This window comes from Mastigoproctus giganteus, chromosome 1 (assembly GCF_048544385.1).
Source record: "Mastigoproctus giganteus isolate SK-2022 chromosome 1, ASM4854438v1, whole genome shotgun sequence".
In the NCBI taxonomy this organism is placed as follows: Eukaryota; Metazoa; Arthropoda; class Arachnida; order Uropygi; family Thelyphonidae; genus Mastigoproctus; species Mastigoproctus giganteus.
This window is the reverse complement of record NC_143575.1, coordinates 29,498,722-29,526,230: the sequence shown is the minus strand read 5'-3', so window position 1 is coordinate 29,526,230 and position 27,509 is coordinate 29,498,722. Positions and strand designations below refer to the sequence as shown.

The following is a 27,509-nucleotide window of genomic DNA, read 5'->3' as shown; positions in this document are numbered from 1 at the left end:
AGTTAGACGGTCGCTTGACCTTTCAGCTCGTAATAATCTCCTGTTTATGACAAGTGTTAGTAAACCAGATGGAGGTAGTTAAATAATTTCCTCGAAAATTGATGCTTAGTTTGTTTTCCCCACACCTTTACCATGAATACGCATTTCCTTCTGTTTTTGTATATTGTTTTTAGTTTTCTTATTCCTTTGGTGACATTTGGTACTGCCGATGAAGATGAAGATGAACTAGTGGAATCCGAAGAATACAATCATATAAAATCAGTTTCACCAACACCTATTATGTTAGTGGAGAATGCTTCTGTTGTGGATAGTATACGTGAGCAAGCGACTTTAAACGCTTCTAACACGGTGTCAAACATAAGCCTCTCGGACTTGCAAAATGATAATGACACCAGAAGGTTGCAACTTCGTCAGAGAGAAAGGTGAGTCTCTGGAGATGTAGGAAATCGAATACGTGCAAATTCTGTGTTAACTAAATTTCGTCAGAGAAGAAAGCGAGTCTTTGGGGAATAGATTATGTAGCAAATCGGACGTATTACAATAAAATCTGTGCTAACTAAATTTCATTGATTTTAAAAACGAGTGAAGGATTATAAATAAATGGGAGTATAAAAATTCAGAATTACTCAGATCAAAGATAATGAACAAGAAAAAGTTGTTAATTAAATAGTTTTTAAAAAATATTAGCATTAGTATTAGCAAAAAATGCAGGGAAGCAGAGCATTAAAAACTTCTACACAGTTACAACACGTGTATCTCTTATGCATTTTTTTAATCTATTTAATCGAAGTATTTATCCACCCCCCCCCCTCTTTTAATTTCCGTTTCCTAGTTCCATAAGTTTCGTAGTTTCCAAAATTCAAAACCAAATGTCGATTTTATTTGATTTTGTTTAATTTAAATAAAATTATTTTTAAATAAAATTATTTAAATTTCCCTTATATAAGCAGAATTCTTCATATTCTGAAATTATTTTTCAGGTTAATTGATTTCGATAGACTGAAACTGAATTAATTTAGCTTTTCATTTTTGATATTTTTATACATATGAAATGGCAAACGTGTTTTAATTGTCGACATTTCCGGATTCCACGTTAAATCCGTTATTGGACCTAATAAAGAAGCCGGTGCTTACTATACAGGATAAAAGATTGCCAGTCAGAAGAGTGCTTACCCTCAGAGGTGTGCCTACTGCGGTGTAAAAATTACCAAAGCGTAAGGACCACGAAGAAGGAGGGCCGATGGGTCTGTCTCGATAATTTTTTTTATAAATGTTATAGGAAAAAACTATATCAAATAATAATGATATTATTATATAATAGTAGAGAGCCACCATGCGTTATTTCTAATGTTTCCAGTAACGCTTTTGAAAAGTCATTTCGTGAATTAAAAATAATAAAACACTACAAAAGAAATTCGATAGAGCAAACTAGATTAAATGATCTCGCTATACTAGCTAGTGAACGTGCACACAAAAAAATAATAAATAAATAAAATAAAATGAAAAATAGGCGCCAGACTATACCTTAAGGAAAACTAATTAGTGATTTTCCAAGCATAAAGAGCCAAATTTATAAATTAATTACAACGTTGTACAGCCTAATTGTAATCTTATAGATTATTAAATCGATATTTTGATGTACTGATTTTTAACAGTTTTTTTATAGTTGAGATTTGTTAAATATTACTTAAAATGTACATTATGAATAATATTTTTACGAGTAAAGCAATTTGTAATTTGTAGTTTTTACGAGTAGCAATTAAGTAATTTAATACTGAAATGATATAATTCTGAACGAATTAAATACCTCAGTGTCAAACACTTTTACTTAAACAATTCTTGCTACGTCTCGGAACACTGTTTCCTGTTTTCAGACCTATATATACAAATGTATATACAGTATATATTACGGAAACAGGCCTATTAAGGTTATTTATTTATTTAATTTTATGATGTTTAATGTTAATGTTGGTTTAACATAAAAATTTAATGTAAGGGTTTTTTGGAGTAAGATTTACAGGTAAGAAAGAGGGAAGCAGAGGAAGAGTAAAATTCATAGGTTTGAAAAAGGAGTGTCTAATGAAGGTTCGGATATGAATCCTGCCCCCCATCTTTTGTCAAGTTGTCGCAGCTAAAAACAGTTCTAGAACCGCTAAACTGAGTTAGCATTGGCATATGATTCAAGAAAGAGCAAGCTTATTTAGCAACAACAAAAACAAAAAAAAAAAAAAAAAACCGGTTCCCGTTTCACCCATCCATTCATTCTAAAAGTTTGTCTAATTTAGCCTTGAATTTATTTAAGCTAACTTCCACAACGACAGATGGAAGTTTGTTCCAGCAATCAACTACCCGCTGGCTAAAGGCAAATATCCGTACATGTATTCTACCACTGTCTTTCCTCAATTTGAACTTATGTCCCCTGAGGAGAGGAATGTGAGCAAGAGGAAGAATCCCATCATTATCATTGAGCTTAAACAAACCATTCAAGGCCTTATACACCTCAATCAGATCACCTCGCATGTACCTAGTCTCCAGACGCTGAAATTGCCAGTACTTAAGCCTTTCTTGGTAACAGCAACCTTTTGTTCCACTCACTAATCTCGTTGCTTCGTTCCAGCAGCTCTACAGCTTTCCTAAAATGAGGCCTCCAGATCTGTATGCAGTACTCAAGGTGTGGCTTGACCATTGCCTTATACAAGGGGATAATCACCTCCTTTTCCCTGATAGCAAAATTCCTATATATCATTGACAAGATCCAATGAGCTACTATTGCAGCCTGTCTCTACTGCTCAGAAAACTTCATTTCTGCCTGCACCACAATTACCCAAAGATCTTTTTCATTCTCTACTAACCTGAGTCTAGTACCTCACAGTTGATATGTTACTCTGAGGTTACTGCTATCCATATGGTACTTTGCATTTGTCAATGTTAGACTACAACTACCATTTCTCAGCTCATCGATTTAAATTTTTCTAGATCTTGCTTCATGAATAACGATATGATACGTACAGTCATTCCGTCGTTAACCACCCTGCCAAACTTTGTATCATCTGCAAACTTTGACATTAAACCTGATATACCTTCATCAATATCAATAAATATTGAAAACAACAATGGCCTAGCAATGAACCATGAGGGATTCCACTAATAACATCAGTCCACGAAGAGCAGTGTCTATTGATTACCACTTCACTTACTGCCTTCTTCCACTCAACCTTCCCTTTATCGAAAAGCAGCAACTTGCCCTTAATGCCATACTGCTCCAGCTTGTACAGTAGTCTTCCGTGTGCAACAGTATCAAAAGCTTTCTTAAAATGCTAGTTTATGATATCAAAATTATTTTTTTGCATTCAGTTCCTTTGTGACCACAACATAGTATCCAATCAAATTGGTGAGACAAGAGAGAGAGAGAGAGAGAGAGAGAGAGAGAGAGAGAGAGAGAGAGAGAGAGAGAGAAAATCTTTACTATAACTGCAGTTTTGTCAAGATAATCCTGCAGTATTTCTTTAATCAGCGATTCCATTATTTTCCCGCGGAACAGAAGTTAGACTAACAGGTCTGTAATTACTCGTGTCACCTTTCGATCCCCTTTTGTGAATTGGAGATACATTTGCACATCTTCAGTCCGTGGGGACATCCCCTGGGGTAAGGATGCCCTCATAATGATGGCTAAGGGCCTCCTTTAATATAACTGGATAGAGCCAATCCATCCCAGATGCCTTTCTTATGTTTAACTTCGACAATTTCTCCTCAACTTTGCTTTCAGTTATTACAAAAATCATTTCTGGCCTCCGCTTCCCTATAGAATTCCTCATGTGTGAATATAGATGCAAAATACTCATTCAGTTTGTCAGCTACCTGAGCAGAATGACCAACAATTGAACCATCGATATCAAGTGGACCAATCTGATTCATCCCCTTCCTTCTAAAGCTTACATAAGTAAAGAAGTCTTTACTGTTTTTCTTTGCATCCTTTGCCAAAGATTTCTCGTAATCTGCCTTTGCTTGCCTAACCTCCTTTGTAACTTGATTACAAACTATCTTATACACTGTGCTGCCACTTTATTAGGTACACCCCTGCTGTGCACACAAATGATTTGTCCCACAACGTTGCAAGTCATATGACCACAGTTCTGGATATAAATGCAGCAGAACAACCGTTCTAGTATTAGTTAAGCGTACAAACCGTAGCAAGGATGGGGAAAAGGAGTGATCTAACGGACTTCGAACGTTGCATGGTAGTAGGTGCAATCACCACAGTTTCAAGGGGGTATCGAGAATGGTGCAACGAACAGAAAACATCCTCTCAACGGTACTCCTGTGGAAGAAAATCGCTTGTTTGATGAGAGAGGTCAGAGGAGGATGGCTAGAATTGTGGAAGCAAACAGACGGGCCACAATGTCGCACATCACGTCAGAATACAACCTTCGTGCGCAGAACAAAATATCGCAACGGACCACTAGTCACACTTTGTCGCGTATGAGCTACAACAGCCGACGGCCACATCGCGTACCTTTGTTATTAATGAAGAACAAGAGAGCACGCCTCCTGTGAGCACAGCAACACCAGCACTCGGCTATCGGGGATTGGGAAACAGTTGCTTGGTCTGACCAGTCGAAGTTCCTGGTGCATCAGTTGATGGAAGGTTCAGAATTTAGCGAAAACAACATGAATCCATGGACCCGTCATGTCTGACCAGTCGAAGTTCCTGGTGCATCATGTTGATGGAAGGTTCAGAATTTAGCGAAAACAACATGAATCCATGGACCCGTCATGTCTGACGACTACTGTGCAAGGTGGTGTGGACAGTGTTATGGTGTGGGGAATGTTTTCTTGCCACACGTTGGGTCCATTGATACCCATAGTTTCACGTCTGAATGCCACCTCGTACCTAAACATCGTTGCTGACCAAGTGCATCCGTTCATGTTGACAGTTTATCCTCAGTCAGATGGTTACTTCCAGCAGGATAATGCGTCGGTGCGCAAAGCCCGAATCACTATGGAATGGTTCTAGGAACATGACAATGACTTTTCTTTGCTGCATTTTGCAACGAAAATCTCAATCCTATTGAACATCTTTGGGATGAGCGAGAAAGGGCTGTTCGCTGCAGGCCTACACCTTCGAATCTCAAGGAACTGCGTGACACCATCATGTCTACATGGTATTCCGTAGCCTAGTGGTCAGGCGCGCGGGTGCATAGGTACACGTGCCTTGAGTGACCGGGGTTCAAGCCCGTGACTGCTGAATACGGTGCTGTTTCTTGTATTCTGTGTATCTTGTAAACTCCTCTGATCGTTTGGTCGTCCCGGAGTATAAACAGAAAATTTATTTATTTATTTATTCCATTCCTGCACAACATTTTCAGCTTCTTGTTCAATCCATGCCTAGACGAATTCAAGCTGTTTTGAAGGCTCAACACACTACTAGGTAGGTGTACCTAATAAAGTGGCAATACAGTGTATATACCACAGGCATCTATATCGCCTGGCGCCTCCGTAGCCAGTGGGCAGGAGCAGCAGTGCGTAGCACACGCTTCTTGATTAGACTGTGGTTCGAGCCCGTGACCACCAAATACGGAGGATGCGGAAAGGTCAGGGAATGACCACCCCCATATCCCCGGAGCAATATGGCCTTAGTTGCTAATGCTCCTAAAAACCAAATAATAATAATAATAATAATATGTCGCCTGATAATTTATAAGCATCCCATGCATTTTTCTTCTCATTATTTCAGCTGATATCCATTTAGGCCTAAACCTTGAACAGTATTTCTTAGTTGTTATGTAAAGCTTAGTAGCTTCCAAGATTCCGAGATGGCACGTTCTTTGCCATCTAATTTGATCTCATTATGAAATGGCAAACTTTATTAATCATTTGCTCTGACATGATGAGATAGAAACAGTAAAGAAATATGGAAATAGAACAGAGTTTAAAATCGAAATTTGGACAAAACGTAACACTCATGAGGATAAAAGAAAGTGCGAGAGTTAACGAGTGCACGTGACATTACCGATGCTTACATACGAAGCGGAACCGCATTCCAGCGTCTATTCTGAGTCCTGGAATAGAACCAAGTTTAATATAACACATCACATTACATTACAGTCTTACCTCATATGTGACTTAATACTGTATCACGTTACTTGTTACATCATATCACTTCTCCTATATCCCTTATCACAGGCAAGCTGTTCCTATCCGCACACAGTGACTGTATCACAGTTAGAATTTGTTGAGTGTGAAGAAAAAACTTAAACGTGTCCAGTCTGTCCTGGTTGAGAACAACATTGGATTCTGCCCGCATCTCAGATGTTCGAAACGAAGAGATTTTCCGCGAATATATCTTTTTAGGTCCATCTTCTGCTATACTAGCAACCGTTTCAAATTAAGAGTACTGGACATAATGGTAGTCCACTTCTTGGCTCACTATGATGTGGTTACAAAGGAACTGGATGCAAAAAATAATTTTGATATCATGTATTTGGATTTCAGGAAAGCTTTTGACACTGTTGCGCATGGAAGACTATTGTACAAATTGGAGCAGAATGGTATTAAGGGTAAGTTGCTACAATGGATAAAAGGATGGTTGAGTGGGTAAGAAGACAGAGGGTGGTAATTAATGGGTGCTGCTCTTCGTGGACTAATGTTATTAGTGGAGTCCCACAGGGTTCGGTGTTGGGTCCTCTGTTGTTTTGTATATTTATCAATGATATTGATGAAGGTATATCAGGCTTAGTGTCGAAGTTTGCAGATGATACAAAGGTTGGCAGGGTTGTTAACGACAGTAATGGCAGTGTGCGCTACTGCAACAGGATTTAGATAATTTGGGCAGATGGGCTAAGAAGTGGCAACTGAAGTTTAACCTTGACAAATGCAAAGCACTGCATATGGGTAGAAGTAACCCCAGAGAAACGTACCAACTGTGTGGTACTACACTTAAGGTGGTAGAAAATGAAAAAGACCTGGGAGTAATTGTGCAGTCAGATATGAAGTTTTCTGAGCAATGCAGACAAGCTGCCAGGGCAGGTCATGGGGTTTTGTCAATGATATATAGGAATTTTGCTAGCAGGGAAAAGTAGGTGATTGTCCCTCTGTATAAGGTAATGGTCAGGCCACGCCTTATACAGGCTACTAGGTAGGTGTACCTAATAAAGTGGCAGCACAGTGTATATACCATAGGCATCTATATCGCCTGGCGCCTCCGTAGCCAGGTGGGCAGGAGCAGCAGTGCGTAGCACACGCTTCTTGATTAGACTGGGGTTCGAGCCCGTATAAGACCTTGAATGGATTGAGCACGCTGAATTCTGATGGGATCCTTCCACTTGTTCGGATTACGAACCTAAGGGGACATAAATTCAAATTAAGAAAAGACAGATGTAGAATAGATATGCGGAAATTGCATTTAGCGCCAGCGGGTGGTTAATTGCTGGAACAAACTTCCATCTGTCGTTGTGGAAGTTGATAGGTTAAATAAATTTAAGAAGGAACTGGACAGGCATTTGGAGGGAATGGTCTATTTTTTTTTTTTTTTTTTTTTTTTATTGGCTGATTCTGCATAAACTCATACACTTGCTTTCTTACATCACATGCCACTACTACTACTACTACTACTACTTTAGTAATAAAAACTCGGCTTCATGTAGCGGTTTCGGCATAGAACTACAAATTTTTTGCTCTGTAAAGTATTTGCTGGTGTGGTTGTTCCAGATTAGGGATAAGCAAACCCGTAGTTCCCGGGCCATCAAATGGCCCACTAAGCAACTTGAATTGGCCCATTGTTTATTAATAATAAACAAATAAATTTTATTTGTACGAGTATGTTTATCACATAACACATATACAAAAAATTACAATTTTCACGGAAAATCCCAACGGATAATGTTTATTTACATATCGTTTAATATTTTCAATTGGAGTGGATTATGTTAATCATTAATCCGCTATTATATTAATGAATTATATTATGTCCACTATTAGTTCTTGGGTATCTACTGTATATAAGGGTTAAATGAGGGTTACCATAAAGATGACTGTCAACTTTTGAAGGGTTCAGAGTATCAGCAGCCAGTGGTACAAAAAGGTTTGACAGAATGCTACCTATCTACTAATTTTGATAACCTAACAATTGCAAAAGTATAGAGAAATAAGTGGAACGAATTAAAGGCTAACAAGCCTGAAAGACATTAAAGGCTAATAGTATTCTGCTGCAGCTAATATTTTCTGTTTGTCTCTAAGAATGTTATAGTTATCAACATTCTGTCTCAAATAAAATAATTGTAAAACATAACATGCTTTTTGAGCCTCACATTAGTATGTCGGATTTCTTTATCCTCAATCGGGGGGTGGGGGCACTTGTACGGATATTTTTTTGCCTCGGGCCCATAATTTATAAATGTGCTCTGTTAACCCGTATGAAAATAATGATAAATAGCGATACTTGAAGGAGATCACTAAATAAAATTCATTACTTATAAGAGCCTTCACAAGTGTGAAGTTACTAAAATCTTATGTTATTCTGAGATTGCCTTCTTTTTTGTTGGCTGTTGGCCCATCATCTTCTGTGGCCATAATGCACCTCCCAAGGTTTTGCATTTTACTGTGATCCAAGCCCGAGGAGGGATACGAACCCGCAACTGAAATTACCTAAACGTTGTACCTTGCATTTATTGCTATTAAACCTCAATTTCCATTTTTCAGTCTATCTGCCCACTTCATCTGATTAAGAAATCTTACCCTGATTAAACTGAAAACCCGTACCCTGATTAAGAATTCTTTTGTGAGGGGTAGAGCAGTCTCACACACATACACCGGCATATAGACCATTATACTGTGAAACAAATGCCTTACATATTCATAGTATAATAATGACAACGCGCTAATGATAAATTATACAGCCATTACTAGTAGAAGTATTATCATATTGCACATATCAACAAACAAATGTCAGAATTACATAAAAGAAAATTAGAATATCTGCAGTTATTTGAAATGAAATTGTCTAACTAATTAAGCTGCACTAGATTCGACTGTGATATTTTATTTATATCAGGTACATATGACAGTAGTGGAGATAAAAAAAAATATATATTAAAGTGCCCATAAGTGTTTCTGCAGACTATATATTAATATAGTCTGCAGAAATCTGTCCGCCCAATGGAGTCTTGATTTCACTGTGCAGAATGCTACAGCAACTCTGACTCCCATAGATTAGGCGCTGAGATTTGCGCTGAGCGCACTTTTTGTGGTGGTAACTGACCTAATGTTCTCCATTTTTCTGGGATCCTTGCTGTCTCAAGTGCAACTGCAATTTCCAATGCTTATATGCCATCCATCTGAGAAGTCAGTATTCCCCAACATTCAGGCATTTGGAGGTAGTGGGTGCTGCTATTACCCAGTTTTCTACATCGTAAAAATCGTCATTAATGTCATCAAACAGCCTGCCCACCTTTGTATCAATAGCAAACTCAAACTAGTTGTGAAGATGTTTAGAATAGGATATTCATCCCTATTTAGAATAGGATATTCATCCCTGTTTAGAATAGGATATTCATCCCTATTCTAAACTTAATGTTCCAAACTTGTTATCTCAATTCTAAATTATTCTAAACAATAGTCCAAACTTGTTATCTCATTTTGTACTGGAATAAACCTTCATTTAAAAATTTCATATTTATTTATGAAGCATATATGTATTAAATTATTAATATTCGTTTTTAAAATAGAGGTCTTAAAACAAAATGCTTCAAATACGATTCATCCTCCTTTTCTCAATGAAACTGTCAAATCATATCAAGAACTTTAGAACATGTCCCTTACATCATCAAGCAGGACAATATGAATACTTGAAGTAGGGTTCTGGACAAATGTGCGCTAGGGGAGAGTAAAATTAGTTGTACCCTGTTTTTTTTTAGTATTTATTTCTATAAAGAAGTTATTTATGATGAAATGGTTTAATTTTTTCCCTCTATGACTCTATAGAATGAGGGGAAAAGGACTGTGCTCCCTATTAAATTGCACACTAGGTCAATGAAAAATCCCATACGAGATATATTGTTCTTTAGTGATTGTAAATATGTTTTTAAAAGTAAATGAACTTAAGTTACAGTTTGAATTGTTCTATAAAATAAAACGAAAAATTGTTCTGTTTATATTGTACTTTTTGCAAATATCCTTCAAAGTCAGCTTAAACATTGAATTAAATACCTTATTAAGAAAAAGATTTTTTGCAAACAATAGTTTTATAAAAGTTGTTTCATTTAAAGGATATCCTTTATTTACTAACGTTATGAATGAATTTTTTCTTTTAGTTTCTATACCCATTTATGGTAATTTTTTGCAGTATTATGGACATATTAGCTGTAGAACACTGAATGTTATAACTCGGATACGTGCACTGAGTACTTTCAAATTAATAATTAATCCGTTGAAGTTAGAAAAAACATTCCCAGAAAGGGTGTGGCAATTTTACAGACGATATCAAGAAAAGAAAATATATATTACTTTTAGCATTTTGCAATGCCTAAAGGAAAGTATTTGTTGTTAAAGATTTGTACTTATAAAATTTGATTTATTGATAAATATTGAAACCATCAAAGAATATCTCAAAAAAAGGTATTTTATGTATTTTAGATTTTTTTTCTCTCTCTGACTACAGGGTGAGGGGAAAAGAATCGTGCTTCCTATGCACACTGGGTCAATAACTTACTATCTTGCTAAGACTGGTGATATGGATATATCACCATAATGATATATAAGAATCTCTAGAACATAGAAATTTGCAATGAAGAAATTCAGGTTACAAAAGAACATTGATAATTCTTAATATTCATTTCAACGTAATTACTAAAGAATGGAAAAGTTTTACCAAAAGAATATATTCCATGGTAGTAGTTCCAAAAACAACTACTTAAACTCTAATATCTAAATGTTACAAATTCTTTCCGATATTGTATGAAACACGTGTATTACATATGTGGTGCTTAAACAAAGAGATTACGAACTAAGAGGTACAAAGAGAGTTGGATCCTTCCCATTTGCGTCAGCATTTCCTCCAAGAAATATCCCAGCAACCGTCTAGACAGTAATATGAACTGGTTGTTTTCGTTGTAAGGAATGGACACTTTATTCCATTTAGAGGTAACATCAACACGGTATTCAACACAGCATTAAATTATTTTCGTTTGTGGATTTTTATTTTCTTCATTTCACTTTTAGACTGTCTGGAGGGCTGTGCCCAACTTCCTCTGATTTTTTTTTTTATAAATTTTTTCACTGTTTGTTTGATATAACATGTTTTTCACGTTTTGGCTTTGTACACCCAATGAGGGGTGTATTAGGTTCGGTATTGAGAGCAGGGTTCAATACTGAGCGCAATATTTTGAAGAGAAGGTGAAATCTGATGGTCCACAGAATTACCGCACTTTTTAAAGCTATCCATTCATACCATGAGATGACGCTACCTTATGTATTATTACTGCAATCTTGCATGTGGAGAAAAAACCTACAAATTGTTTTCGTGGTTAAATACACGGTGTAAATACTGTTCGTTTTTATGATGAGTTCATTACATGAGTTTATTCAATTGTCGAATGCGAAATTTTGTTAAAAATAATTTAGAAATACGGTAGTTACTTTCGCCTAAGAGAAAATTCAGTCTCCCATTGCTGTTTTACTTTAATTTCCATTTTAAAATTAAAATAAAGTTAGTTCTTTCGACTGTTTTTTGTCATTAGGCATATTTTATATATAAAAAGTAAATTTGAGGGAACATTCGCCAATACAATATGCAGTCAACCTGTAAAAGGTTGTAATATTATTTTAATTAAAAGCAAATCACTGAAGTATGTGAAATGGCATCGTTTTTGTTACTTCTCATATTGCGAATGCCTTCCCGAGTTGCCGTGATATTGCACTACCTCGAATAAACATCTGAAGCTTTCAGTCCTAAACTCCTTTTTAGTTTTTGATATCATTAATAACACTAGTTTACAAATTTAAGCTTGTTCACTGGGGTTTGAATTTCAATAGGTCCTACTGCCGAAATATGTTTGCTGTGACTTCAAATATGAATTAGATTTTTTTCTATCACATCCAGATACATCGCAATTTAAGAAATAAAAAGTATTGTTTTTTACGAAAGTATATAACTTTATTGTATTTAGTAATGACAAACTGATAAGATTACATTTTCATATATCAAAAAATACATAAATACTAATAAGTATTAATCAAAATTCTGAAACTTTCATTAATCAGACCTTCATCTCTTTGTTTGAAAAGAACGTTTAATCGTTTTTCTTTTATGTACAGTGCCAGGTTTCTCTCTTTTTAAACACCAGCAGTAGTCGGCCATCATGCTTGTATTCCACCTTCCCTGGTACCTCTACTCCATTTCCTTTATGTCCTGATGGAATCTCTCCCCTTGTTCTTCGCTCATCTGTGCAAGATTTTTGGGAAAAAAAATCAAGATGGGCATGCAAAAAGTGAATTTTGATGCTCATATTTCAACCTAAATTGCGAACTTTTCAAGCATAGTTTGAACAATTTTCTCATAATCCTGTGATTTATGATTTCCTAGAAAGTTTTCCATTACACTTTTAAAAGCAATCCAGGCTTCCCTTTCAACGTCAGACATGGTAGTTTCAAACTGACTGTCTAAAACCAATTTTCTAATTTGGGGACCAATAAAGATATCCTCCTTAAGTTTTGCGTCAGATAAACCGGGAAATTTACTGCAAAGGTACTTAAAGCAGTTGCCATCCTTATTCAATGTTTTAACAAATTGCTTCATTATGCCTAACTTGATATGCAGTGGAGGTAAAAGTATTTGTCTGGTTTCACCAAACTTTCATGCACAATATTTTTTGCCCCTGGTGTAAGATTGTGCCTCCGAGGCTATTGCTTCTTTGTCCAATGCAGCGCTTTAGCTCTGCTATCCCATTCACAAATAAAGCATGGCATTTTAGTGTACCCACCCTTTGCCGCGACAACATACATAACACTATTAAGTCTCCACATAGTTGCCATTCGTGATCTTGATATTTCATTTTCTCCAGAAGCAACTTTAGATTGTCATAAGTTTCTTTTAAGTAGACTGAATGACAACATACATAACAATATTAAGTCTCCACATAGTTGCCATTCGTGATCTTGATATTTCATTTTCTCCAGAAGCAACTTTAGATTGTCATAAGTTTCTTTTAAGAAGACTGAATGAGCAACTGGCACAGATGTGTACTTATCTCCATTATACAAGAGAACACCTTTTAAACTAGTCTTAGAAGAGCCTATAAATAGTCTCCATTCACTAAGAACATATGATAGAGCGCCTAAGGCACTTATTAAACCGGCGATATCACTGCAATATACGAGAGGACCTTCTTATGAAAAATACCGTATAAACTCCCTTTCACGATTTCTGTACCAGGAATGTACCTGGAGCAAGTAAGTTCTTCGCTTGAAGTCTGGATCCCAGAATTTCAGCAGCATACTTTGGAAGACCTAAGTCTCTTACTAAATCGTTCAGTTCGACTTGCGTGAATTGCTGTGGCGTTAAAATATTTTCTGGTTGATAACATTCCTCTTCACTAACCTCTTTAGCTTCTGCTTCGGTGGAAGAAGATGTGTACTCCAAAGTTTCTGGTGGAGGTTTTACAGGCAGATCAGGTCCATGCAGAACCGGTCTTATGGCTGACGGTAGATCTGGATATTTGATGTCCTTTTTATTTTTTGAATTGTAACCTTTAACGTCACATACACAAAAGTAACATTCGGCATGGCTTACTGGCTCGCGCCACACCATAAGAATAGCAAATGGCAAGCACACCTTTTTTCCTTGACTCCATTTTCTATGATGTTCAACACATGTATGGCATACTTTATGCGGTGCCCACGATTTATCCTGATCTCCTAGTTTTATGTCAAAGTATGCATAATACGATTTTTTTACAAAATTGGTAATATTTCGCTTCTGCTTTACAGGAACAAAACAACCACATATGTAACAAAATATGTCGGGACTGTTTATACACTTTCTGGTTACCATACTAAAATAAAACTAACACACAATGAGAGCTCACGACGGTTTTAACAGGAGTACTCTGACCGCATAAGGGATGTGCCACTTATATAGGCTCTGTGGTTGAGTGGACTGTACAAACAAGTGCGTGCATGCTCAGACAAGTTTAACCCGTAACTATACACAGGCGTCTCCCAGACTCCACTCGGAAAATAAATTTCTGGGAATCACATATGGACCGGAAGGAGGGGGGTGGGTGCCGTCTACCTTCCTGGGTCAAGGTCGGCTACCTTGCAGTGTGTGTAGTTACGGGTTAAACATGCATAATCTGTTGTATTTGAGGCAAATATTTGATACTGATTACGAATATAGGGGTATAAAACTTGTAAACCATTGCAGAAACTATAGTTATGTACACATTTGCGTATAATACCTAGGTAATATTTTGTTAATGAATTGTGAAAAATCATTACGTGATAGAAACAAACGGACTTCGGTTTAGTAATCAGTAAACATGCATAAATAACAGCCACATACTTTTACTCAAACCCCAGATACACTGTAAACCAGTGTAATCCTTAAATGCTCATTGTTATCAAATGAATATACCGATAATTAATTTTGTTGTAAACTGCTATTTAACTGGTTATTTTGATCACATTCGGTACGGGGTATTTAATAATAAATCTGGAAATACATAGGTTGTAATATCTAGACCAGTGGTTCCCAAAGTGGGTGGTGGGTTTACTTAGGGAGCGAAAAGAAGCAAGGGGGCGTTGAAGGTCGGACGGTCCCGAGTGTGTTGATCTCTTATTTACTATTGTTCAAGTTAGCGCATAGCACGAATATTTGTGCATATTTGTTAAGTAATTACACAGGGTTATACACGAATGGTGTATAGAACTGATAAAATTCCGTTCTCAAATTATAAGTGAAAATCACGCATTTATAATTTCACGTGATTCTCTTCTTCCTTTAATACACACACACACGCATTCAGTTTTATTTATATTGATAGATTTAAATTTGATAATTAATATTTGTTTCAGAAAAAGAATGGCGGAAGCAGAAAAATCAAAGGGGAAGTGTCAACAATATAGTGTGCAATATCTGAAGTATGGATTTATACCAGCAACAACAAACAAGCACCTGCCAAGGTTAGCATTAGCATTAGCATTAGTAGAGGCATATGATGCAAAAAAGCAAGCTTATGCAGCATCAGCCAAAAAAAAAAAAAAAAAAAATCACTCCCATTTCATCCCTCCGTTCGTTCGAAATACCTGTCCAGCTGAGCCTTAAATTTATTTAGGCTATCAACTTCCACAACAAGGGATGAAAGTCTGTTCCACAAACCAATTACCCCCCTGGCTAAAGGCAAATTTCCGCACATCTATCCTACATCTGTTTTTCCTCAATTTGAATTTATGCCCTCTCAGGTGATTATTCTGAGCAAGAGGAAGACTCCCATTGGCATTGAGCATACTCAAACCATTCAAGGCTTTATACACGTCTCCAGACACTGTAATTTGCAAAACTTAAGCCTTTCTTCGTAAGAGTACCCCTTTGTTCCATTCACTAATCTTGTTCCCCTTCTCTGTACTCGTTCCAGCAGCTCTACATCCTTCTTGAAATGAGGCCACTAGACCTGTATACAGTATTCAAAGTGTGGCCTGACCATTGCCTTATACAAGGGAATAATCACCTCCTTATCCCGGCTAGAAAAATTCCCGTATATCATTGACAAGACACCATGAGCTACTCTTGCAGCCGGTCTGCACTGCTCAGAAACTTCATATCTGCCTGCACAATTACCCCCAGGTCCTTTTCATTCTCTACCACTGTCAGTGTAGTACCACAGAGTTGATACGTTGCTCTGGGGTTACTGTTTCCCACATGTAGCACTTTTCATTTGTCAATGTTAAACTTCATTTGCCACCTCTCAGCCCATCTGCTCAACCTTTCCAGATCCTGTTGCAGCAGTATAGCGTCAGTAGTGTCCTTAACAACCCTGCCAACCTTTGTATCGTCTGAAAACTTGGACATTAAGATTGATATACCATCATCAATGGAACCAACACTGAACCCTGAGGGACTCCACTAATAACATTAGTCCACGATGAGCAGTGTCCATTGATTACCACTCTCTGTCTTCTCCCCTCAACCATCCTTTTACCATAGCAGCAATTTGCCCACACTGCTCCAATTTTTGAAGCAGTCTTCCATGTGCAACAGTATCAAAAGCCTTTCTAAGATCCAAATATATAATATCAAAATTATTCCCTGCATCCAGTTCTTTTGTGACTGCATCATAGTATCCAATCAAATTGGATAGGCAAGACTTTCCCTTAACAAAACCATGCTGTGCCCGAGCTATAACTGAAGTCTTGTCTAGATGATCCTGCAGTGCTTCTTTAACCAGTGCCTCCATTAATTTTCCTGGAACAGAAGTTAATCTCACAAGTCTATAATTACTTGTGTCAGCCTTTGATCCTCCTTTGTGAATTGGTGTCACATTTATTTATTTGCACATCTCCAGACTATGAGTACCTCCCCTGAGTCCAAAGAAGCTCTCATAATTATGGCTAAGGGTTTGCTTACTTCCTTTGCTGCCTCCTTTAATACAACTAGATAGATCTCATCCACCCCGGGTGCCTTTTTTATGTTTATCCTCAAAAATTTCTCCTCCACTTTCCTCTCAGTTATTACAAAATCATATAGCTCACTGCCAGAGTTTACACCTCTGGAATTCCCCTTCCTGAATAACTCCTCATGTGTGAATGTAGATGCAAAATACTCGTTTAGTTTGTTACCCATCTGAGCAGGATCCTCAACTGTTGAACCATCAATATCCAGTGGACCAATCTGATTCATCTCTTTCCTTCTAGAGTTTACATAGGTAAAGAACTCTTTTGTTTTTCTTTGAATCCTTTGCCAAGGATTTCTCATAATCTGCCTTTGCCTGCCTAATCTCCTTTTAACTTGGTTACAGACCAGCTTATATCTACCATAGGCTTCCATGTCACCCATTAATTTATATGTATCCCATGCATTTTTCTTCTCTGCCATATGTCTCATTAGTTCATCTGACATCCATTTAGGCCTAAACCTTGAACAATATTTCTTAGTTGGTATGTAAAGCCTAGTAGCTTCCAAGATAAGTTCTTTCGATGCTTCCCATTTTGAATTTACTGTTGGTAACATCATCAGTTGGTTCCACTGTATAGAATTTAAATACTGTCTCAGACCATCATAGTGGCCTTTGAGTAAATCCCACTTCAGCACTTAGTGGTTCCTTTATCTTCAGATTCTTAATGCATAAAGAATCACTAATGATAATCAGATCAAGAGTATTACTCCCTCTAGTTGCCTCCCGAATATTCTGATGTAGAAAACAATCATCCAATAAATCCACAAAAGCCTTGCTAGTGTGTGAGTGTCCAACCCACACGTTCTAGTCAATATCTGGGAAATTAAAATCCTCCATTATAAGACTCTCTGATTTCCTGGCCCACTCTATTTCCCTGTGCAGTTTCTTATTATACTCATCAGAGTCATTAGGCCTATAGCACACTCGTACTCTCAATTTTGATCTCCCAATGCTTATGTCACACCAAACTGACTCGACACTGCACTGTCCAGCGATGTCGACTGGCTTCACTTCCTTGGATTTTATGTGTTTTTTAACTAATAGCATAACCCCTCCTCCCTTCCTATCCTGTCTATCCTTTCTGTACACATTGTACTCTCCAAATTCCAGTTCTGCATTCCTTATTTCTGTGTGACACCATGTCTCTGATATCCTAACAATATCTGCCTTTGATGTTTTGAGCAATACCTCAAAGTTATCAAATTTATTTACCAAACTACTAGCATTGGTGTACACTCAAGTATACATGCACCTGTTCCTATTCTTAGCTACCCTAACACAATTCATGTGTTTACTGGTACCACAATGACTCCCAGCAGTCTCTGAAATATCCTGCATCTTGTTTTCCAGGCTACTGCTCATTCCAATAGAAGCAGTGCAAGAATCACTTTCACTTCTGCCAGTGGCTACTGTTAATCTATTAGTCCTTGTACCCCCCCTCCCCCCAAGCTAGCAGTTTTCCGACCCGCCTAACACTGCCTCGATATCATCAGCAAATATTCTTGCACCCTCTCTATTTAAGTGTATCCTATCCCTATAGAAGCAGTCTCTCCTGTTAACAAGTACAGACCAGGCTGAAAAAAATTCTACCCCTTGAGCCTTGCACAATCTTTCCAGGGCCGAATTGATCGACAAGGCTCTCATCATATACTCCCTCCTATCGTGTCTGGGCAGAATTGCAGACACTTTCAAATTCAACGTTAATTCACGGATTTTTTTCAACAGTGACCTGTACTTGTTAAGTAATTCTGCTTGACAAGGCTCTCATCATATACTCCCTCCTATTGTGTCTGGGCAGAATTGCAGACACTTTCAAATGCAACCCTAATTCACGGCTTTTTTTCAACAGTGACCTGTACTTGTTAAGTAATTCTGCTGGTCTCCTACTCTTAATATCATTAGTGCCAACGTGTACAACTATATCACCTTTTGTGCCCTTAAAAGATGATATCCGCTCTACAACGTCATCAACCTTTTCTCCTGCAGACATACCCTGGTCCTGTTCCACCTATCCTTTTTACGTACCATGTTCCCCGTCTCCCTGACAATAGAGTCACCAACAACTACTAGTTTCTGTGGGACCAGCGCATTCTGCCTTGGGGGTTGCCGCTGTGTTGCGTGGTGATCAAGTGCAAGCTTTGGCGTTGATGTGGGCAGCTGAGAGCTTGATGGGCCCCTCAATTTAGATCCTTCGAGGGCATCCACCCTGTCCTTCAAGCTCTCAAAAAAGCCCATAACAACGCTGAGTTGTCGCCTGATTTCTTTACACTCCTTACATCGCGCACACTTCTTGTTAAATTGCATATTAGTCACATGATGATGTGCCTAATATGCGAAAAGGTATTTTCTAATCAGGCAGTGAAACCTTCCAAACTTACTGAACATTTGAGTAAGGCACATCCTGACACGGCAGACAAGAATTTAACATTTTTTCAATCACTTCTTGTTAAATTGCAAAAGATGCCAACACTGTCAAGTATATTTTGTAATGCCTCAAAACAAAAAACGGATGATTTGCGTGTGTCATACATTATTTCATTGTTGATTGCCAAGTCTGGAAAGCCACATACAATTGGTGAAGAACTCATCTTACTAGCAGTAAGTGAGGTTCTGAGTACTGTTTTACATAAGTTACCATATGAAGTAATTAAGAGTATTCCTTTAAGCAACTATTCAGTTCAAAGACGCATAGATGAAATGACTGAGAATGTGGAAGATGTGTTGTGTAGCTCACTAAGAACAACAGAATTTGCATTACAGCTAGATGAGAATTTGCCAGGCAATGAATTTTTGCTTGTAGCATATGTGCACTTTATAAAAGATGAAAGTTTAGTTCAAGGGCTGTTGTTGTTTGCATGGCAGTTAGAAACAGATACTAAAGGTGAGTCAATATTTCGTGTTGTTGAGCAGTTCTCTAAAGACAAGAAAATTCTACTTGCTAACATACTTGCTCTTGCGACGGATGGAGCTCCATCCATGGCTGGTCGCTACCGTGATTGTGTTGTGTACTTGAAGAAAGTTGTTACAAATGTCTTTACCATTCACTGTGTCATTCACCGCCATCTGGTTTAAAAACCTCTCAGTAATCATCTTCACAAATCGTTACACACACTGTCATTACTGGTGTTAATAAAATCAAAACCCATGCTCTCAACAACAGATATTTCGGGAGCTTTGTGTGGAAAACGAAGATTTTCAACGTTTGTTGCTTTATACTGAAGTTCGTTTGCTATCAAAAGACAACTGCGTAAGACGCTTTTATAACCTTTTTGACTCTGTTGTGGAGTTTTTTGAAGAGAAAGATGCTTTTCTCAGTGATAAACTTGAAGGTATCAGGTATGATATTGCATATTTGTCCGAACTATTTGCAAAGTTCAATGATATGAATTTACAGTAGCAAGGAAATTATATCAACCTTAAGGCCAAAACTGTAGTATCCCCTTATATTTCAAAGTTAATTTTATTCAAGCGCAATATAGGCCTCTCTGTCTGAGCTAGAAAAGATTGGTGGGATACAGGATCATGATCTGCTAGTGTTTTGTGACCATTTGGATACGCCGCATAAAGATAGGTCTGAACGATTTAAAGATCTTCTTTTGATAAAAGTTCCAGATTGGGTTATGAATCCATGTTTAAATATTGAGGAAGTTGGGGTATTAGACTTAGAGGAAGAACTAATTGAGTTACAAAATGATATTGAGCTGAAACCGAAGCTTAAGAAATCTTATCAAAAGTTTTGGTTACAGAATAAAATTTCTGATCACTATCTTGATCAGAAGCTGCTTATTGCATTCCCAACTTCATATTTAGTAGAACGTGGTTTTAGTGTGGTCATCCAACTTATCTCCAAGCAAAGAAATCGACTCCCGATTAGTGAACGTGGTGATTTAAGACTCCTTCTAAGTGACTTTAAACTGGACATTGAGAAACTGGTATTATGTCATGAATTAAGCCCATCCCTAGCATTAAAAATTTACAGAAAAATAAACTTGTTAAATGTAGTTCTAAGACTTTCGTTAAATGATTGTCAGATTTTGAAAAGCTAGAATCACTAGTCCAGTAATTTCAATATGTTGAATTAAATAACATAAAGCTTTTATTGGATTTTAAATAAATGTGCAAATAATCATTACTGTTTTGAATTATATATTTTTTTATTATCTTCCTCATTTGGGCCACTCTGAAAAATATTTTTATAAGTTAGGACTTGGGGGACGTTGGGGATGCATTTATGGAAGCAGGAGGGCGGTGACTCGAAAAAGTTAACTGTTGGTTAACGCTGGCTAGACGGATACGTAAGAGATATACTACGAACTAAAGTGCGATCATCTTTTGCTGAATGAATTTTTTGCATCACATTTATTTATCAGGAATCTGCAGATCGAAATTTTGAATATGGAAAACAAATATGGGCTACTTAAGAATTGTGTAAAAGCCATACTTGGCAGAAATTAACTCTTAAATCTTAATTTTAAATAGACACTCAAGAGCCACGTAAATTAGAAAAAAATTGTTGAGAGATTCAACCCAGGGTTGTGCTGAAAGGAACGCGGGAATGGCTCACGGGAACAGACTGTTTTAGCTGGGATGACCCTTAACTGAAATTTTTTTCAAGCGAGCTCGTTATTAACAAATCAGTAAACTCAAAATTTTCTTCTAATTCATGTGGCTCTTGAATGTTTTTTTACGTTCAATATTTAAGAATACGGTCACAAAAAAAAGCACCTCGCAAGCTTAGTTTCTTTATTGTCATAAAAATGGCTCTGGATAAGAAGCATGAATAACCCGTTTACCTCAGGGTGAATTTGTACACTTTGGAGAGGAGTTTATGTGTTTCGCTGCATTTTGAAATGAGTGGCTTTGATGAGCAGCGAATTTGCTTCAAACCTTGTTCCTAATTTGGGAAAAGTGCAATGGAAACCCCGCGAAATGTAAAACATGGCTTTTGGAGAAGTGCTGTGTGTCGACGAAGGTTTTTAGTGGTTCGCAAACTTTAAGAAGGGCCACTTGTCCGTCAAAGGACGGACAAGTGGCTGTCCTATTGGCCTGCAAATTGGGTATTGGCAGGCGACTGCAATTCCCAATTTCTTCAATTACTTGCGCATGGATAATACCATAGATATTTGATAATATCTGGGATATTATCAAATAGGGCAGTTCTGGGCTTGATTGAATTCAGATGTTATTTTCTACCCACTGGATATTGTATTTTTCCGTACAGTCCTCCTTAGAGTACAGCGGCTTCGAACTTGTACTGTTTTTCTGTCACATTTACGCCTTTGATAAATGGAAGAATCGCTTGCTTTCCAGTCATTAAAAACCTTTGAGAGAGATGCTTTCAAGAAACCAATTATATCTTTCGTGTTTTTAATCGTGGCTCCTGCTAAACGTGCACCCACGATAAGGCCTTTTTCAAAGTCTGACAGACCACGCGTTTCCCCCATTATGGCCTCGGATTACTGCATTTGAACAGCTTGTGCAGTCTTTATATTCAACAAGGCAACACGTCATCACCCCACGTCACAGTTTTCTTTGCATCTACAGTATTTGAATTTCTTCTGTCTGTGACTGTATTGACAAAGTGTCGTATTATTTTGGCCAGTATGCATATGTCATAAGGTCCTGTATTCGGATTGAAATTTGGTAAGCTGATCTTATCCACACTGTGCACTATCATAATACGAACGGTGGAGCGCTTCATCTTGACTCGATAAGCCGTGTAGGATTTCGATTATATCAACAATATTTTAAGATTATCTACTACTGACATTGCAGAATTCCTAATCATAAAATAAGCACATATAAATTAAACTTCCAATTTCAACTTAATGTATAAATTTGTGGATATTTTATAACTTAAAAAGAAAACCTGAAAACAATAATTTATTGGCCTATTGAACTTCTGATAGTCAATCTTAGATATGCTATGCTTATTAATCGAACTTTATAGGCATGTTTCTGATCTTCCATGACTATGCCCGTATAAGGAACCGTACTGTAGACTGGATACAATAAAATAAATTTATTATCAACATTATCAAAATATGAGACCGACTACTAGTTAAATAAACAAATCCCTTATCAATTCAAATACTGTATTTTATTTCAGGTCTATACTATGTATCACTCCTTTTGCAATACGGAGCGTCTTGTATAATTTATGGGAGTAGCTGAAAGTACAGAATATGCTTATTAAATAAATTTATCAGCAACTTTCTGTCATCGACCTACTCGAAGAGAAGGGATATACATTTCTCATTATAGTTACCCCCTCTTTTTGATTATTTTATTACGCAGCTCATTCGGATTTAAATAATCTGTTTTATGTTTCGATATATACTTCTTATAGTATGCGGGAAAAGTTTGTATTTAATTCCCGTCAAGACGACAGAAACTTTTTATAGGTTTTTTTCACACTACGGCCAAGTTAGTCGGTCTCGGGAAGGGAGGTTATTATTCGTCCATTAAAACAGTCAAACTGAATAGAAATTATCTAAAGTTTATAAATATTTATTCCTCATAACCTTAGTTGTCTGTGTGCCAATTAAAAACCGTAGCTTTTAGAAAAATTTTCTTTTGATTTATCCTTTCAAGTAATGAATATGCAATAGGATATTTTGTGAAAATATTTCGGTCCAGTGCCAATGAGTTTACTCAGATGAACACTTATTTTTATAACTTTCATTTCCTTCATATTTTTCTGTTGTTTTATTTGCACATATTATACACGTCGTCAGTGTATAATATGTGCAAATATTCAGGCTAAAGTTAGCATGCGTATTCTATTTTAAACCGGAGATTAGTTAATTTTCGGTCAACGGAAGTGGTTAAGAGGTACAAATGAACAGTAGAAAATTATTGTATTTCCAGATGTTTCCAGATGCATTCAGGTAGTGAATGAAAATTACCTTCATCAGAAAATCACATTACGTTAAAATGTGTGGCTCACTCTCAACACATCTGCTTTTCCCGATTTTGTTAAAAATTATTGTTTGGTTTCATTCACTACGAGGTGTGCCTAGGAAGTTCACGGAATTAACTTATGATAAGTAAGTTACTTTATTATAAGTAAGTTAAAATTAAACTTGACAATTATTATTTACTTTTGTCCCATTCAAAGTAGTTCTCTTGGGCAGCTCTACGTTACAATTCGTAACTTTTGGTGTGAATTTTCCCTTGTTTAACTAGAAATTTCTGGTTCATTAATTGCTTCATTTGATATTTTCGGAACAAAAGTCTAATTTTAATTTAATTTAATTTAATTTAATATTTTAACACTAGTAAACGAGCCGTAGCCTAGTGGTCAGGCGCGCGGGTGCATAAGTACACGTGCCTTGAGTGACTGGGGTTCAAGCCCGTGACTACTGAATACGGTGCTGTTTCTTGTATTCTGTCTATTTGTGAACTCCTCTGACTTTGGTCGTCCCGGAGTATAAACAGAAAATTTATTTATTTATTTTTTTTTTACGACCGCTGCAATGATAAATGGAAAAACACGAGGCAACACAAGTGTTGTTGTCAGTTAAGACAGCTGCGCACTGTGGCCATTCTCAGAACTTTCTAACCACACCTCGATTTTCTTTCAATTTTTTATGGTACTCAATTTTCCGTCAGGAAAATTGAGGACCATAAAAAATTGATGAGAGGGGGCTTAAAGCTGTTTTCCCCTTTTAAAAAATGTACATTCTTACCTTTAAGTGAAACCTGAAATACTTAAATATTTCAGGATGACTTATTCTCTATAATATTTTTGAATCTATTCGTGTCCCCTCCACTTCAACACCTCTCACCCTGCAATGCGATGCATATTCCTCTTAAATTTTCATTTTGGAGACTAAAGGGATTAGAAAAATATATACAACAAAAATGGTTTGATGAATTGAAAAAACACTGTGTATATACTACTAGTATATTTAAAGTTTTCTTCTTAAGGGCGTTCAACGTTCATTTCGTACTGGAAAGTTGTTAGTTATTATATTTGTGACCCTGAATAGTGATTTGCATTTCTGCCGAGTGTGCTGTTTTTCAGTAATCGAAAACTTTAAATGTAAATTCTGCGTAGTTAAGCTGTCGCAATTACTTTATCAATCTTTCAACGCTGATAGGAGAAAAACATAAGTATAACCTTTTTCTACAGAATAAACATTTACTTAACGAAACTACAGAAGTCACCGAAGACTCGCAGTATATTAAATATTCAATCACTGATTTCTAACATTAAAAAGAAAATAAATGCAGTATACGAGCAAACTACTTTTATTTTTATAATAAACATTTTGGTCATTACATGCAAAAATATTACACAAAAATATTGATGAAAATCAAGGGAGAAATGGAAAATTTCTTTTCGCTTTGATATCTATACCAAACAAGATTATGGTCTTTAAGAAACAGCTTATTAGCGGTTATGGAAAAGTATATTTTAATAATTAAAATTAATAATTAATAATAGTATAGCATCTGTTACTGTATTAGGCTTACAATCAAAAAGTTGTAATGTGTTTGTGGGTGGAGGGACATTTTTTTTATTATATAATTTATAATTATTTATGACATCATGAAATCAATTCAAAATATACTTGTAGCATTATACGAAATCAATATATTTTTAGGGAAAATAATAAGCATGTGATTTTTCATCCGATAAGTAAAAATAATAATAAATTTCCTGTTTTTAAAATTCCTATGGCTATATAGGAATTAGAAACCATAGTACAGGTATTTCATTGTATTTTGGGGAATGAAACGCCAGTATATTGTGTTTTAGAATTACGTGTACCCTATGGTCGGTTTATTTGTTATGCTGAATGAACAATCCAACTTACTGGGAGAAAAATAAATGTGCATATGGTTGAGACCGACTAACTTGGCCACGATGTGGAAAAACAGTATGGCAGTATTTTTAAATGACTGAATACAGAAAGCAAAGTCTGCCTAATAATTGTGTGCGTGTGCATTAATTAAAAACATAAATCTAAACTCAAATATTATTTTAAGCCACAATTTCACAAACAGTATTAAATTTTAAGTGTTTGCATGTTTAAGCATTGCAAATATTTTTCCAGTTTTTTCATATTTGCCTTTTATTTTTTCAGAAAGAAACAGGAGAGAGTGATGATGATACAGGCCCGGATTCTTCATCTCTTGGGAATTTCCAGGCAGCCAACCTTCAATTCTTCTTTCATTTCAGATGACGAAATGAGTCGCCTTCTAGAGATCGTTAATGTAATAAGACTTTTACCTCAACAGCAATCTACATCGGAATCTTCTATTTTATCACGGATTAATCTTGGAAATTCCACGAATATTTCGAATAATTCGTCTTCGTGCGAATATGATGATGAAGAAGATTGCTAACGTTAGAATAGCTATGAAGATCACATTCTATGCAGTTAAGGACTGAGGAATGAATATTCATTATACTTATCCTAGGACAGGTAATGCTGCTATATTGTTTTGCACTGTAAAATCGAATCATGCTCTTAAAAAACAGCATTTATGAAAGATTCAGGAAGAAATTATTCAGTACATGGGAGTGCAAAGACATGATCGTTTTGAGTTATTCGCTGGTGATATAAAAATGTTTATGAAAATATGTTAGAAGCTGACTACAAGAAAAGGAATGTATAGGTTAAACAACTAACTGCTGAAAAAGCCTATAGAAGGGATTCAACGACAACATCATCTCCATAATTTTAAAGAATATCATTCATTAATAATGAATGTTTTTGCTGTTGTGAGCGGTAATAACTCCCAATTGAACAAAGAATTTATAAAAATGCTCTGAAATAAAGTATACAGAAAAATTAACATTTATCAGCAGTCATTAGTAGTACGGGAAACAAAGTCTTCACGATGAATTATATGCTTTATATGCGCTAGAATGTTCAAGACACAAGACTATATAGCAGATTGATAAAAGTCTGTGTAAGATTGGGTGTGTAAGTCCTAGTTCGCTTCTCTTTATAATAAGATGTAATTATTTCATCGACTATTGAAGTGAACTTCAAGTTCACTTTTTTCGCCTTTCAGCGTTGGACTTTTGTAAAGTGATAACACCTTATTCAAAACTTGCCCAGAGTGTTTGTTGTGGCAATTTTTCGTATACTAGAGTGACCATGACTGTAATGCAATACACTATCTCATATACTGAATTTTTACACCATTGTTAAAACTGCACTATGAGAAAATTCTTGGAAATCATCATCTTGAAATTCAGCCAATGTCATGTTCAAGCTAGTGCATCATCATTTACTCCTTCACCGTACTGAGAAATACTGACCGAAAAAATAATGATCCACAACACAGCACTAACATGAACGCTTAACATTAATAATAAAACAAAATTTCCATATAACTTCTTGTAGACATCGACCAAATCAAAACCAAACCAAATCGATGTCTACAATAAGTTATATGCATTTCACCTCAGAGGGTTCTTTAACCACTAACGTTTAAGTTTCCTTTTCATTGCGCTTGATGTCATTCTATTTTGATTTACTTTATATCAGCACTTAACAGCCAATGAAGAACGTGAACAGGATTACCTAATCTAAGTCATAGGACGTTCCTCTTATATGTTGTGTGACTACGAAAGATGCAAATATTTTGATCTATAAAGCTGTTCAGCCGTGAACTCAGAATTCATTTCAAACGTTTACGTCGAACGATGAGCACATCGAAACATATAATATAGGTTCAGGGGGGAATGATAATTGGATGCTATAGAAGGAAAATGACTTTGTGCTATTGCTCAAGAATTAATCATTCCCCAGTCTACATTTGGCAACGTACTTAAGAATTTGAAGCCTATAAGTAACACCAAGCCTAAGAAATGACTAGATA

General features: G+C 36.4%; 1 protein-coding gene across 1 annotated transcript; it reads left to right on the top strand.

Moving 5' to 3' along the window:
• LOC150090669 (uncharacterized) lies at positions 1 to 26,474 on the top strand. The gene is made up of 2 exons (XM_090379392.1): positions 1 to 422; positions 25,760 to 26,474. The coding sequence occupies exons 1-2, from the start codon at positions 133 to 135 to the stop codon at positions 26,019 to 26,021; spliced, it is 552 nt and encodes a 183-aa protein (XP_090235518.1). The 5' UTR covers positions 1 to 132; the 3' UTR covers positions 26,022 to 26,474.
• Positions 26,475 to 27,509: the final 1,035 nt, after the last annotated feature.